Here is a 13,775-nt window from a genome sequence, read left to right on the forward strand (position 1 = left end):
TGTGACTATGGAGGTACATCAATAAAATCTGCCAGATCCCTGCTAGAGGACAGGGTTTATATTTAGTTAAATGTTGGAGGATGCATTTGACAAAACATAAGGAGAGATAGTGGATAATGAGCCTTAATTTTTAAAGGAAACACGACAATAACTAAGTGCTTTCAGAGCAAGTAGAAATGAATGCCTCATTCATTAAGAACATTAGGGTTGTAGTGAATCAGAGCAAAAGGTGGTTGGTCAGTCAGTCAACAAGCAAGAATCCAGTGAATTTAATCAGGGAAACTTTCTGGAGGGAGGCATTTTTGAAATCAGATTTTGAAGTCAGTGAGAGACCTATTATCAGAGTATTGGAAGTTGTCATACAGGAAGAAAAATAAATATTCAAAAATCCCACAAAAGAATCCAAAGTCTAAATTTGTGCTTCCTTGTGTGCAGGAAAAAGTGATCTGTATAGAAAAACATGAGATTTTTAGAAAAATAGTGGGGAAGGAGACAGTTAAAGACCTTCTGAGGCATTTAATATTTGGTGTGATATGTAATCTAGAGAATTCTTGTAGATTCTTTAGCAGGTGAATGATAAGATAATTGAAATTGTCTGAAGATGATTCATCATAGGGCATATTGAGGAAGGGTAGAGTAGGGACTGAGCAGGAATCGGAACTTTTCTCTGTAATTAAATATGTTTTCAAAGAAAGGATAGAAGAATATAGTGCTGCATGCTTACAAAACCTTTTTTTTCTAGTTGGGTTAGTGCATTATCTAAACTTTCCAAAGGATCGGGTAAACCTCAAAGAATGAGCTGAATGATGCTTTTCAGAGAGAGAGGTGTATATCCTATTGTATTTTGCTTCAGGATGGTGATTTCCATAATATTCAGTGCTACATGCTAACAGCCTTGTGCTCTAAAAAATGAAAAAGAAAGCCTCTAAAAATTTTTTCCTTAAGCTTTCCATGCAGATAGAAAGATGAGATTATCATGCATGAAATGATTTAGGTACTGACCTACTTATTGAGTACAAAAGAAATAGTACAACTTGAATTTACCTAAACTTGGAGTGAAGAGAAAGGAGGTAGCTTTGATTATATATCTTAGTAGTGAAAAAGATCATTTGTTTTTAATTAACCGCAGGCAAGAGAAATGAATAAGCTAGATATCTTTTGGCTCCTTATCAGATACCTCTAATTCTGCATTGATTAGATCTAGATTAATTCCTGAGGTCCTTAGAAGTGGTTTTATTCCGAAGCCCTTGTTCCATATTTCCTTGTGAAGTTAAGCTGTCACTGATACATGTGGGATTTGTTTTTGTTTTTGGTCTAGACTAGTGATTTCATCATTGAAGGGATCTTCCCATAGCAAGACATTTTCCATGCTGGCGCAGATTTGTTGTTCAATCATTGGTTCTGTCTAATGCTTTGTGACCTCATTTGGAGTTTTCTTGTCAAAGATACTGAGTGATTTTTGCCTTTTCCTTCTCCAGTTTGTTTTATAGATAAGAATACTGAGACAAATAAGTTAAGTGCCTTCCCCAGGGTCACACAACTAAGTGTCTGAGGTCAGATTTAAACTCCGGAAGATGAGTCTTCTTGACTGCAGGCTCAGTACTCTATCCATTGTGCCCCCAAACTGCTCCAATCTCTGTGGGCCAGATCTCTATCCACTGTGCTACACTACCTCAAAAAAAAGCACTTTATAGTAATTACAGAAGTGATGGACAAAATCTTCTTGTCTACTGGAAATTTTTAAATTTAATATATAGCCTTTCACTCCCAGTTATTACACTTTTAGGAGAATACAAATTTTAAGCTCCCAAAGCTTTTCATATTTGTTTAGAAAAAAAATCATAATAATCAAAGAAACTATAAGAAATCTCATCTTCCAAATAGAGAACTTGCCCTCTAGATAAGTATGTTTTCTCCTCATAAAGTATAAGGAGTTCAGTTAAAGTATGCTATGTGTCAGATTGGAGGATATTTCTTCAATAATATTGAATTTCTCACTTATCTTACTCTGGACACTTTGACCCACTTGGTGCATGGGAAACTTGGAGAGAGGTTTTTTTTTTATATTTGCCCCATAGTCTGTGAGGTGCCAGTGGGATTAGCTGTTTTGGGGGATTTCATATTGCAGCTTCCCCCCCACTGAAAGGTTTCTGAAACTTACCTCCAGCCTTGCTGTAACATTCTGGTGTGCACTAATAATATCTTTTTTGAAAAAAAGTAGCCTACATTAGTACTGAAGCCAAATTTAATATCCTTTAAAAAAATAAGCTCAGCTGAGCTTAAAATTTGTTTGCTTTAAAAATAGTGTTTAGAACCTAAATATCAAGGGATGAAAGAAATAACAGTTGTTTTGTCTCTAAGCAAAGAAGTAGGGAAGAACAGAGATTGTTAGTTGGATATTTGTATTATCAGAGCTGGCTCTGAGTATTCATCTGATGAGTCTCCAGGGATGTGACAATCCTGGATTTCTAGTGCATAAGTGGTAAATCAAAGAGAAGATTGCTTTCTGGTTGTTTCCTTAGTCTTTCCATATGTTTGAGGTTTCTGTTCTTCTTCAGGTTTCTTTGGCTGAAGCCAGAGGCTTTCACGTTTGTTTTACTTGTCCTAAATATAGATGTTGTTTTAACAGAACTCTGTTGGTTAATACATTTGTTTATGGATTACCCTAGGGCATGTACATCAAATCAACATATGATGGACTGCATGTGATTACGGGAACAACAGAAAATGTAAGTCCATGTTAATTAAATTCCAGAAGTATTTTTAAAAGAAAATATGAAAAGTCTACCATGTTTATTTTGATTGTTATTTTTTTGTAAATTGAGCATTCTTTCTCCTATCCTCTCCCACTTTAACAAATATGCATAATCAAGCAAAAACAAATTTTTACTGAGTAAATGTTATCCTTGATCTTGTGTCCATCCCTTTTCTATCAGAAGATTGTCCTGTTGCTTTAATTATTTATTTATGTTAAAGCTTTTTATTTTTCAAAACATATACATGGATAATTCTTCAACATTAACCTTTATAAAACCTTGTGTTCCAATTCCCCCCCATCCTTCCAGTCACTCAGATTCCTAACTAGAATCATCATAGACTCCTCCCTTGCCTCTCCCAAATCTAATCAGTTGTGATGTTTCATGATGACTATTTCAACTATATCTCTCTTCATTTTTCTCCTCCCCTTTCACAGGCTAATTTAAACTTTCAGCACTAGTTGATAAATAAAACTAATTCTACCATGGCAGGTAGTCCAATATATGTTAAACATAATAGAAATGTATGTTAAATCCAATATATGCATACATATTTACACAATTATCTTGCTGTACAAGAAAAATCAGATCAGACCAGAAAAAAAAAATGAGAAAGAAAGTAAAATGCAAGCAAACAACAACAAAAAAAGTGAAAATGCTGTATTGTGAACCATACTCAGTTCCCAGTCCTCTCTCTGGGTATAGATGGGAATGGACACTTTTATTGTTAGTTTCTGCTAATAGAGCTCAGCTTTTTCATCTTCTGTGTAATCTATATTTGCTTTCCACTCTTTTGTACTCTATCCATTTTTTAAAATTCCCATGCCAAATAGCACATTTACTTCTGTGGGTAGTGATTTCTTCATGAACAGAAATTGGTGAACACATTTGTTTTGCAGACATTTTTAATTAAAAGCTTGTCAACATAATTGTAGATTGCTATGTTGGACCTCCTACTGGACTGATGTTCATTAGTTAAATTAATCATATATTCATTTAAGTTAGTGCTATATATACACCAAGCACCGTGCCATATACTGGAGATGTAAAGACAAAACAACCCTTGCCTTCACAAATCTTTCATTTTACTGAGTAAAGTGATAGGTCTAGCACAAGAATTTGAGTGAATGGAGCAAAGGGAAAGTTGGAAAGAGTATCCTAGGAATATTTGAAGACTATCTTAGGGAATATGGAAAGACTTCATCCTCTCTCTCCCAGTTGCCTCTCTTTCCCCTCAAAGGAAAAAGCAACTGAACTTGGAGCTTTGAAGAAAGATAAATAAGAGGGAAGGAGATATCTAATGATAGAGTGGGAGGTGTTTCCCAGTATTCTAAATATGGGAGAGTTTACTTGTAGAGGCAGAGGAGTCCTGTTTGGCATGAATGGAGAAGTATGTGAATGGGTTTTGTGTGAAATAAAGTTGGGAAAGTTGTTTGGAGCCAAATTATAGAGAGGCTAAAATATACCAGACTAGGTTGATATTTTTGCTCAAGAAACTAGAAAACCCATTTGCTCAGTGATGGGTGACTGGCATGTTCATACTTGTGCTTTTAGGATAAAATTAAGATCATTTAGGATAAATATGGTAGCTGGTATCAATGGATAAGAAAGGAAGAAATGGAAGATGGGGAAAAGGTGTAGAAGGCTGATAGAATTAGTATTATTTATCAACTAGTGCTGAAAGTTTAAATTAGCCTGTGAAAGGGGAGGAAAAAAAAGTGAGAGATATTGTGGAAATAAATAGTCATCGCAACATCACAACTGATTAGATTTGGGAGAGGCAAGGGAGGAGTCTATGATGATTCTAGTTAGAAATCTGAGTGACTGGAAGGATGTTGACCCTCAACTTTAGATGAGTGAATAAATAAATAGGGAAATTTGGAGAATGGCTAGATTTGGAGTGGGAGGGGAAGAAGAGGAGTTCTGTTTTGCTATGCTGCATTTGAAAGATTTATAGGACCCCCAGATGTCTGGAGATTGTCCTACAATCACTCAATGATTCAGGATCAGACTGTGGGAGAGATATTAGAGCTTGATACCCAGATTAGGGCCATTTGCATAGAGATGACAATCAGACTCACTAGAACTATTGAAATCATTTGGATAGAGAACCTTGTGGTACCGATGGGATGCCACTCACAGGAGTCAGTATAGATCAGAGACAGAGAGGAGTGGTCAATTGGATAGGAGGAAGAGAGTAGAACCAAAGGAGAGAAAAATTACACAGGAGTGTGAATGGAAGAGATGTTTAAGAAGAGAAAGTGTATTACAGATGACACAGTGGAAGGGGGAGATAGAAGAATCTAGGGAGCAAAATTCAGAGCGAAGAAGCAGGGGAAAAGAACTTTTTGACTGAGCAGAGGGTGACTAAATAATAATGTTGACATTTGTGATTTAAAGTTTGCGAAGGTTTTATAGATGTTATTTTATTTGAACCTCTATGACTCTGAGATAGGAACTTTGGGTATTATCTCCATTTTTCAGATGAGGAAATCTCAAGTAATTTGCACATGGCCATGCCCTGTCAAGAAGTAGCCAGGTCTTATAACTGGAAATAAATTTGCTAGCCAAAGGATTAAGGGGAGTATCAGCTGATGGAAGTAGAGTGTTGTGGAAGTCAGTGGTAATGGAAGCCAAGAAAAACATGGAAGAAAGAAAACCATTAATTCTATGTAGTCATTTCATTATTCTATTTCTTTCCTTTAAGGACCTACTTTGCTCTAGGCATTATGCTAAGCTCTGGAAATAGAAAATTGAAAAATGAAAAAGTTCCTGTACTCAAGGAATTTATGTGAGATTGAAGGATGACAAAATGTACACATAGTAGTATATACCAAGGGAATAAATTAGTGAATAGCAAAAAAAGAAAATTTTTAAAAAATCAATTAAATTCCTTAAATATATTGAAGAAAAGACAGAAAGACATTCTAAAAGGAAAACATTCAAACATAGTACTGATACTATTATGTTAAACTTAGTATATAATTTAAAAATTAAAATTTACATAATAGATTCACTGTTTCACGTACAGTCCTCTAATCTTTTTGTATTTAGAAGTGTTCACACTGATGTTTATCAAATTTATTTTGTAAAAAAATTGAAAAAATACAGATTATTTAGAAGTGAAGTACCATCAACTGTACCAAGCTGGAAAAGCTTCATGTAGAAAGGAAAACTTGAAGTGAACTTTGGAGGAAACAAAGCGGATGGGAAGAGGAAAAAAATAAGCTTTTACATCATACCAGGCATTGTGCTAAGTGCTTTAGGAAAAACAAATATATGAATATTTAATGATTGTTATTTATGAATATTATCTCATTTTCTCCACACAACGAATCCTGTAATTATTATCCTGTTATCATTTCTATTTTACAACTGAGAAAACTAAGGTAGAATTAAAATGACTTGTCCAGGATCACAGATTTGAATTCAGATTTTTCCGACTCCAGGTCTATTTCTCTATCCATTGTTAGGTGCCTGCAGAGGGTAAGGAAGAAGTAAGAAGAATGAGTACATTCTAGGCATGGGAATAATACGTGCAAAGCATGGAGAAGAGAGAGAGTGTTTTGTATGGGGAACAGGAAGATGGCTAATAGAGTTTTATAAATGAAGTGAAAGAAGAGAATGTACAGGATAGGCCAAAAGTCTTAGTGCTTTAACTTAAAATTGCATTTAGAATTTTGGGATCCTATGATAAGTGGAAAATGAAGGTTGAAGCAAGGTTGTGAAGAATTTAAAATGAAAAACAGGTATTTGCATTTGATCCTAGATGTAATAAGGACATACAAAACTTTATTGGGCAGGGAAATAATGACATGATCACACTTGTGATTTAGGAATATTACTTTGGCAGCTACATATGAGATGGAATGGAAATATGAGAGATTTGGAGCAGAGAGTCCAATTAGGGGGCTGTTGCAATAACACAAATAGATAAGGGCTTTTGAAATAGGATAGTGGCCATCTGGTTTGAGAAGAGGGAATGATGGCCAAAATATTTGGAAGCAGAATCAATAATATTAGGCAGGTAGTTGGCTATATTGGAAGAAGTAGAGTAAGGAATGGAGGATGGGATTAATGTTGCCAATCTGGCTAAATGGGAAGATAGCAAAAAATAATTCTTTGATGTTGTTTTTAACTTCGTCATAATTCTTGTGTTTGTTTTTCTCTAGGTTCTCATTATCTTATTTTGTTTCAGCTCATATTAATCTTTGAGCTTTGTTTTGTGATGTGAGATTATATTCCATAAAACCATGTATCTCTAAGATTTGATTTGAACAAGTCTCTTTTTAACAAGAAAATAGCAATGCAGTTTAAGATACTTCTTACCTAGAATATTATGCACACAACTTGTAGAAGAAGTTATATAAAAATAGGTATCTTTCATTAATCTTCCTTTTTCCTTTACTAATTACCAACCTAAAATTCATTATTCTTTATGTCAGATCTTGCCATATTGTTTTCATCTGGGTTAGTTTTGGCCATTGCAGAGCAAATCCCATCTCCCATCATCATCAAAGTGATTCCTGTACTTTGTATAAAGGTGTTAAGAAGGGCCTTGAACCCATTCCCTATAAATTGCATACATTCTGGATAATCTGGCTCTGTTGTTCCTATTATTCCTCCATAGTACCTAGTAGTAGAGTGAGAATCCCATAGACTCTCAGTCAGTTTTGGTCAGTCAAGAAGAAAAGGAATCCTGCCTTCTGTTTTTCAGAGTTGGAATTTTTCGTCTATCTGTTCAGTAACTGATTGTATTGGATTACTTGAGCAGACCTGTTTAGACCCAGATCTCTATCTAGTCTACTTGGCAGCAATTTCAATCTTTGATAAACATGTGGAACATTATAACCTTACTACTGAGAGGCCCACAATCACCTTTTTATTGTGTGTGTATTTGTGTGGTTTAAAGATTGAAATGTGAGACTAAATAAAGCTCCCTTTGAGTCTGAATGAATTTTCAGATGGAAAAACCCCATTCACCTGAAACTGATTTCAGAATCATAAGATTAGTGAACATGGCATAATGGATAGAGTCAGGAAGTCCTGAGTTCAAATTCTGCCTTAATTGATTATATGATTCTGAACAAGTCATACATAGTCATACTCAAGTCATACAAGTCATACTCAGTCTCCTTATTTATAAATTGAGAAGGTAAATTCCAATCTTTTAGATTTTTTTCCACTTTCAAAGCTATGACTCTATGAATTTTCCTTCATATGTTTAAACAAATAACAAATAGGGAGATTGTGGATTTATTTGAAATGTTCCTGACTTGGCTAATCATGTTTGAAAATATAGATACAAGAATGGCAAAAATATAGGAGAATAAAGGTTGGCTAAAAGAAAAGTAGACAAAACTAGAGAAAAGAGGCTTTCCAAAAAGGACTTATAACCTATTGCTTTGTAGGAGGTTTGTTGTTGGCTGGCGTGGCTGAGACCTGCATGTATTACTAGTCTTTCAGGTGAGCCATGGCTGGTTGTTATGGTATCAAGGTGAATGTTTTCAAAAATAGCTGTCACAAATGTGAATACCTTAACATTGGACCTAAATACATTAGTGAACATCTCTATTGTTTAATATCATTTGCTTTTGTTGAGTGCCACACCTGTTGGGTGAAAGAGAAGTATGTGTCTAGGATTTAATTCATGTTAACCATTTATTAAGCACTTATGTGCTAGTCAGTGGAAATAAAGGGGGAAAAAAACACACACACAAAACAGTCCCTGCTCTCAAGAAGCTTGCATTTTAAGGGAGAAGCACATATTCATCTAAGAATATACCAAATAAATCCCTGTTTGCCTTAGTTTTCTCATCTGTAAAATGAACTGGTAAAGGAGACAACAAAAACCATTTTAATATCTTTGCCAAGAAAACCCCAAATGAGATCACTAAGAATCACTAATGACCAAAACAACTGAAAAAATCCAGGTGTTTAACCTGTAACTTCTATTATTTGAACTAGTTTGGCCTCTGAAATTCATCTGAACAAGGATTTTCCATATAATTGTCCTGTCAAATGCCCTACTCTCTGACCTCCTTCTTTTTCACTAGGGTAAACATTCCAATCTTCATAGGGCATTGTTTCCTATTGTAACAGCTTGACAAATACTGTTAAAATGAATATGTTTTTTAATCAACCAGACTTATAGAGTATTATCTTTAAGCAAGGCCAAGTAAGATTTATAGGAAGTTGGGAATAAAGTTTTTTTCTTTTAAAGGATTGTTCGATAAATCCATTTGAGTAGTGGAGAGAGAAATAGCTTCAGAATCAGGAAAATCTGGGTATTATTTTGTCTATACCTTTGCCATATACTTACTATATGACATCAAGCAAGTCACTTAATCTCTCACTCATTAAAAGTATAAATTTATACTGGTAATACTCTATACCAATGAAATCATAGATCCCAGACCATCCCAAAACAGTGAGGTCCTGGGATATTACTGTGTTTGTGGATCTGTCTGTGTGAATTTATCTATACATAAATTAATTTTTATATTTTTATATATACACAGATAAATATCTATCAATAGATATCTACCTAGTTAGCTCTAGCTATTTCTTCTTAAATCCAGCCTGTAAGAGGTATAGCTACTATTTTTGTTTTTTTAATCAGACTTTACACATAGGTAACAATGTGCATAATTAAGTAAAATTCATAAATATAGATATTCTCAATATAACTAGATAAATGGTTTTGTTTATTCTTATCTAGTCTCCTGCTGATAAATCTCAGAGGATTCATGCGGGTGATGAAGTGATTCAAGTTAATAAGCAGACTGTGGTAAGTCTTAGCAACTCTCTTAATGATGTTTTGTTTTGAGCATCTTGGGATGTCTCCCTAGAATCTTAATTGGATGTGAGACAATTTCCTGGTTGTTGCCTTCCTTGTTGACCTCTCCTTAAAGGAATGATTTGTCAGACAGAGGTGATATTAAAAACACATGTTCTAGCAACTTTGGGCATATTCTTGTAGCCTTTTATAATTGTGACTTTCCAACTTCTAGAGAAAGAAAATTGATTGTTTCAAAGACTTTTTCTGGGATAATATTAGGACTTTTAATTGTTTCACTTACCTCTGTGCTTTGAAACCCCAAGGCAGTAGATTTTGAGAAATTAAGAGTTGTAGCTGAGGCATTTTTACTTTTCTTAAAGCTCCCACTAATGTTGTTGGTTCAACTTGCTAGCCCTTTAATATATAAATTGTTCCATAGTCTTTAAAATACGTGTGTGTGTGTGTGTGTGTTGTGTGTACTTGGATTGTCATTAAGAATTTTCAGGTTTATTTCTTATTGTCCCTTCAATATCTCATAATTAGGCATTTTTTAGACTTTATATATCTATATACGTGTGTGTGTGTATATATATATATATATATATATATATATATATATACATATATATATATACACACACACAGATGTCTCCTTCAAATAATGGTTCTGAATTTTGATTACCTATGGTAATACCTTTTTCTCTCTCCTCTCCCTGGTGCCCCCCCCCCTTCCTTTTTCAAGGTGGGATGGCAATTAAAAAACCTTGTGCGGAAGTTGCGAGAGAATCCTACAGGAGTTGTGCTCCTCCTCAAGAAACGCCCCACAGGTTCTTTCAACTTTACTCCTGCTCCATTGAAAAACCTAAGATGGAAGCCACCTCTTGTTCAGGTACCAAAAACTAATCTGAAGCTTGTAAACAAGCTAAACTGGCAATGAATTATTTTTCTTGGAGATTCCAAGATGCCTTTTCTCTATTCCCATCCCCCTTCCTGGTTTTGCCAATTATTTATTTTCTTTTATTTTTAGTTATTAGTTTTCTTAATGATTTTTCTATGTTAAACTTGTGAATTGTGAATGTCAGGTTTATTCTGTTTAATTTTTGAAAAACATTCTTTTGAGATATATTTAGAAACTAGGTCCTTGATTTCCAATGTAATTCTGTTATTCCTTGCCCTCCCTCCTTCCCGCCCTCTTCCCCAAAAAGAGACAAATTTTAAAATTATACAAATGTCCAGACTTGCCTGGAAACTAGCTTCAGAACTCTTGGAGTTGAATCTTTAATGAACATTTTCTAAACATAGTAATAAATAGCACTAAAATAAAAGGTTGTACAATTTTGAAGGGTACAGAAATGATTGGATGGCTAGACACAAAGTAGTTGTAAATGGTCCAGTGCAACAGGAAGTTTCCAATGGAGTAATAATCTGTAGTTAGCTCCGTGCAATTTTCCTATTTTTAATCAACAAATTGAATAAAAGAATAAATAGTATCATCAGATTTGCAAATGACACAACATTTAGAGTAATATCTGGATTCACTGGATTATGGGATCCAAAAAGACCTTGGGAGACTAAAGCTTTGAATTTGCTTTAAAGAAGGTAAAATTCAATAGGGCTAAATGTAAAGTCCGATACTTGGTGGCCAAAAATGAGCTTCACAAATACAAAAAGGGGAGGGAGCATGGTTAGACAGCATTTGAGTCAGCAGTATGACATGTCAGCAAAAAAAAGCTAATGCAGTAGCTTGCAAGAAAGGGGAGGTGGTATACTTCTGTACTTCCCTGGTCAGACCTCATTTGGATTTTCACTTCTTATAGTTTAAGAACTATCTCTTTATAGGTAAGTTTCCTTATTGATCAGCTGAGAAGACATTCAAAGGAAGGCAATCAATTTTATGAAGAGCATTAAATCTGACATATCAATGCCTTCATTTATTAATTACTTATTCCCTCCAAAATATTTGTCCTATATGTTTGGAGAGCTATAGATTTATTCTCACAAAATGTGTATGTTTAAACCTTGATAATTGAATGTTGGAAGGGGAAATTTGAGTATAAATTTTAAGATTTTGTATTTAAATGATTGGAAAGTAGAATTCAATTTATGCCTATTTTCCTCTGAAAATGGGGAAACAGGTAAAACTAAGTTACTATGAAATTTGTTTTTTATTTTCAGCAATATTAGCTAACTTTTTACATGAAGATTGATTAGTATTTTGTATTTGATCATACATTTATGAAATTGAGAGCAAGATGTGGTGTTTTAAGAACAGAGCGTAGTTAACATTTTAGAAAATTGTTTCCCTTTTGGGAATTCTTATACTCTGGTGAAGGCATATGAGAGTAAACAAATCCTATTGTCCCCATTTTATAGATGAGAAAACTAAATCTGAGAGAGGCTAAGCAGCTTGTCTGGGATCACACAGATAGTAAGGGTCTGAGGAAGCATTTGAATTTAGATCTTTCAGACTTCAAGTGCAGTGCTCTTTTGGATGGGTCTAATTACTCAGTGTAGGACTAAAGCAATGTCTCAAGGGGACATGGGAATGACTACTTGTTTTTTCCTTCAGGACATTTAGCTCTAAAGAATGTCTTCCTTTCTTGACTGTGGAGCTTGGAAATTTGTTATTGCTGTTTTTAATCTTTGTCCAATAAATTTCCTGATTACCTCCTAATCACCTTTAATTATCATTTGCTTCCTATGAGAGCCAACATACCACAGTGGGTAGAGAGCTGGCCTTAGTGCTGATGCTGATTTTGTATTGAGTAAATTCTGTTCCTGAACTCCCTATATTCATCAAAACACCGACCTGCTTTCCTCCCTCCCTCCCTTCCTTCCTTCCTCAGAACTATATTTGCTGATTGGCACCAGAAGCTATAATGAGGAACAATGGAGTGATCATTGAAAAAGAAATAGATTTAGGTATGAGGTCAGCAATAACTTGCAATCAACTGGAGACATCCTTAATTGGAATGAAACTACTTTGGGAGGGAGTAAGTTCTCCCTTTCTGGAAGTTTTCTAGTCAAGGCTATGATGAGTGTTTGCTAAATATGTTGTGTTTAGATGAAGTTCTTGTTCATATTTGAGTCTAGATTATCTTGAGGACCTCTTCAATGTGAAATTAAAAATTTTAGAAATATGTTTGTTGAACTGAAGAGGGACTCTTTTGGATAAAGAATGGCATTTAAAGGTGGTAAAAATTATAAAAATGCCCTAAAGCTATATAGACTTGAAAGTTGTTGATTATTGTAGGAAAAAGCATACCAGCTGACACTACTTTTTGAGAATGTGAGGGAATGGCAGGACAGAGCAGATTTGCTGAGGGAGAGGAACAGTATTCTCATTGAAATGTTTTTATTTCAGACTTCTCCTCCACCTACTACCACCCAGTCCCCAGAAAGTACTATGGACACCTCACTGAAGAAAGACAAATCAGCCATTCTGGATCTTTATATCCCTCCACCACCAGCTGTCCCCTACTCTCCCCGGTATGCAAATAGTCATGTTTTGGATACAAGAAACTCCTTTTTACTGTGAATTTTTAATGGCAGCAACATTTTGGATGTGTTATATTAACATGGATTTTGGTAGAATTGAATTTTGAAAGTATTATCAGCATAAATAATTAAAATTCTTAGTTGGAGAAAGAAAGGTAATTATCCTATTCATAAATTTCTTAATGTTCCCTTCTCCTTCCTAGTTAATGTAGAAAACTTTAAATTGGTAATTAGCAAGGTTTTGACCAAGCATTTTGAGGTTTCAGAATATGAGATACGGTATAAATACTAGGCACAATCTATTTGTCCACTTCATTTTTTTCTTCCCCCCTGAGGCTGGGGTTAAGTGACTTGCCCAGGGTCACACAGTAGGAAGTGTTAAGTGTCTGAGACCAGATTTGAACTCGGGTCCTCCTGAATTCAAGGCTGGTGCTCTATCCACTGCGCCACCTAGCTGCCCCCTAGCTGCCCCCTATCCACTTCATTTTTAATGATGAAATTACTCTTAAATAATTATTCCTAAATGGACAGAGGAATGTGGTAGTAATAGAATACAATGTATACTCTAAGAAGGCATTGTTGTTTGGCTAAACAAATTATGTACTTTTTGAAAGTCTGATATTCAAGGAGAAAATAAACTTACTGTAATGTTACCTGTCTAATCATAGAAAAAGAACAATTCCCCTCCTAACTTTCCTTCTAGGTTCTTACAAGCTATTTAGAGAAGAGAAATATGTAGA

At 34.7% G+C, this 13,775-nt stretch overlaps 1 protein-coding gene across 1 annotated transcript in view; it reads left to right on the top strand.

Moving 5' to 3' along the window:
• CNKSR3 (CNKSR family member 3) overlaps nt 1-13,775 on the top strand; it is a 97,839-nt gene that overhangs the window by 78,633 nt on the left and 5,431 nt on the right. The window contains exons 7-10 of the mRNA XM_074309471.1: nt 2,670-2,729; nt 9,478-9,546; nt 10,280-10,426; nt 12,902-13,026. Of these exons, the coding sequence (XP_074165572.1) occupies nt 2,670-2,729; nt 9,478-9,546; nt 10,280-10,426; nt 12,902-13,026 (401 nt within the window). The remainder of the gene's footprint in view (nt 1-2,669; nt 2,730-9,477; nt 9,547-10,279; nt 10,427-12,901; nt 13,027-13,775) is intronic.

Source organism: Sminthopsis crassicaudata, chromosome 4, assembly GCF_048593235.1.
Source record: "Sminthopsis crassicaudata isolate SCR6 chromosome 4, ASM4859323v1, whole genome shotgun sequence".
In the NCBI taxonomy this organism is placed as follows: Eukaryota; Metazoa; Chordata; class Mammalia; order Dasyuromorphia; family Dasyuridae; genus Sminthopsis; species Sminthopsis crassicaudata.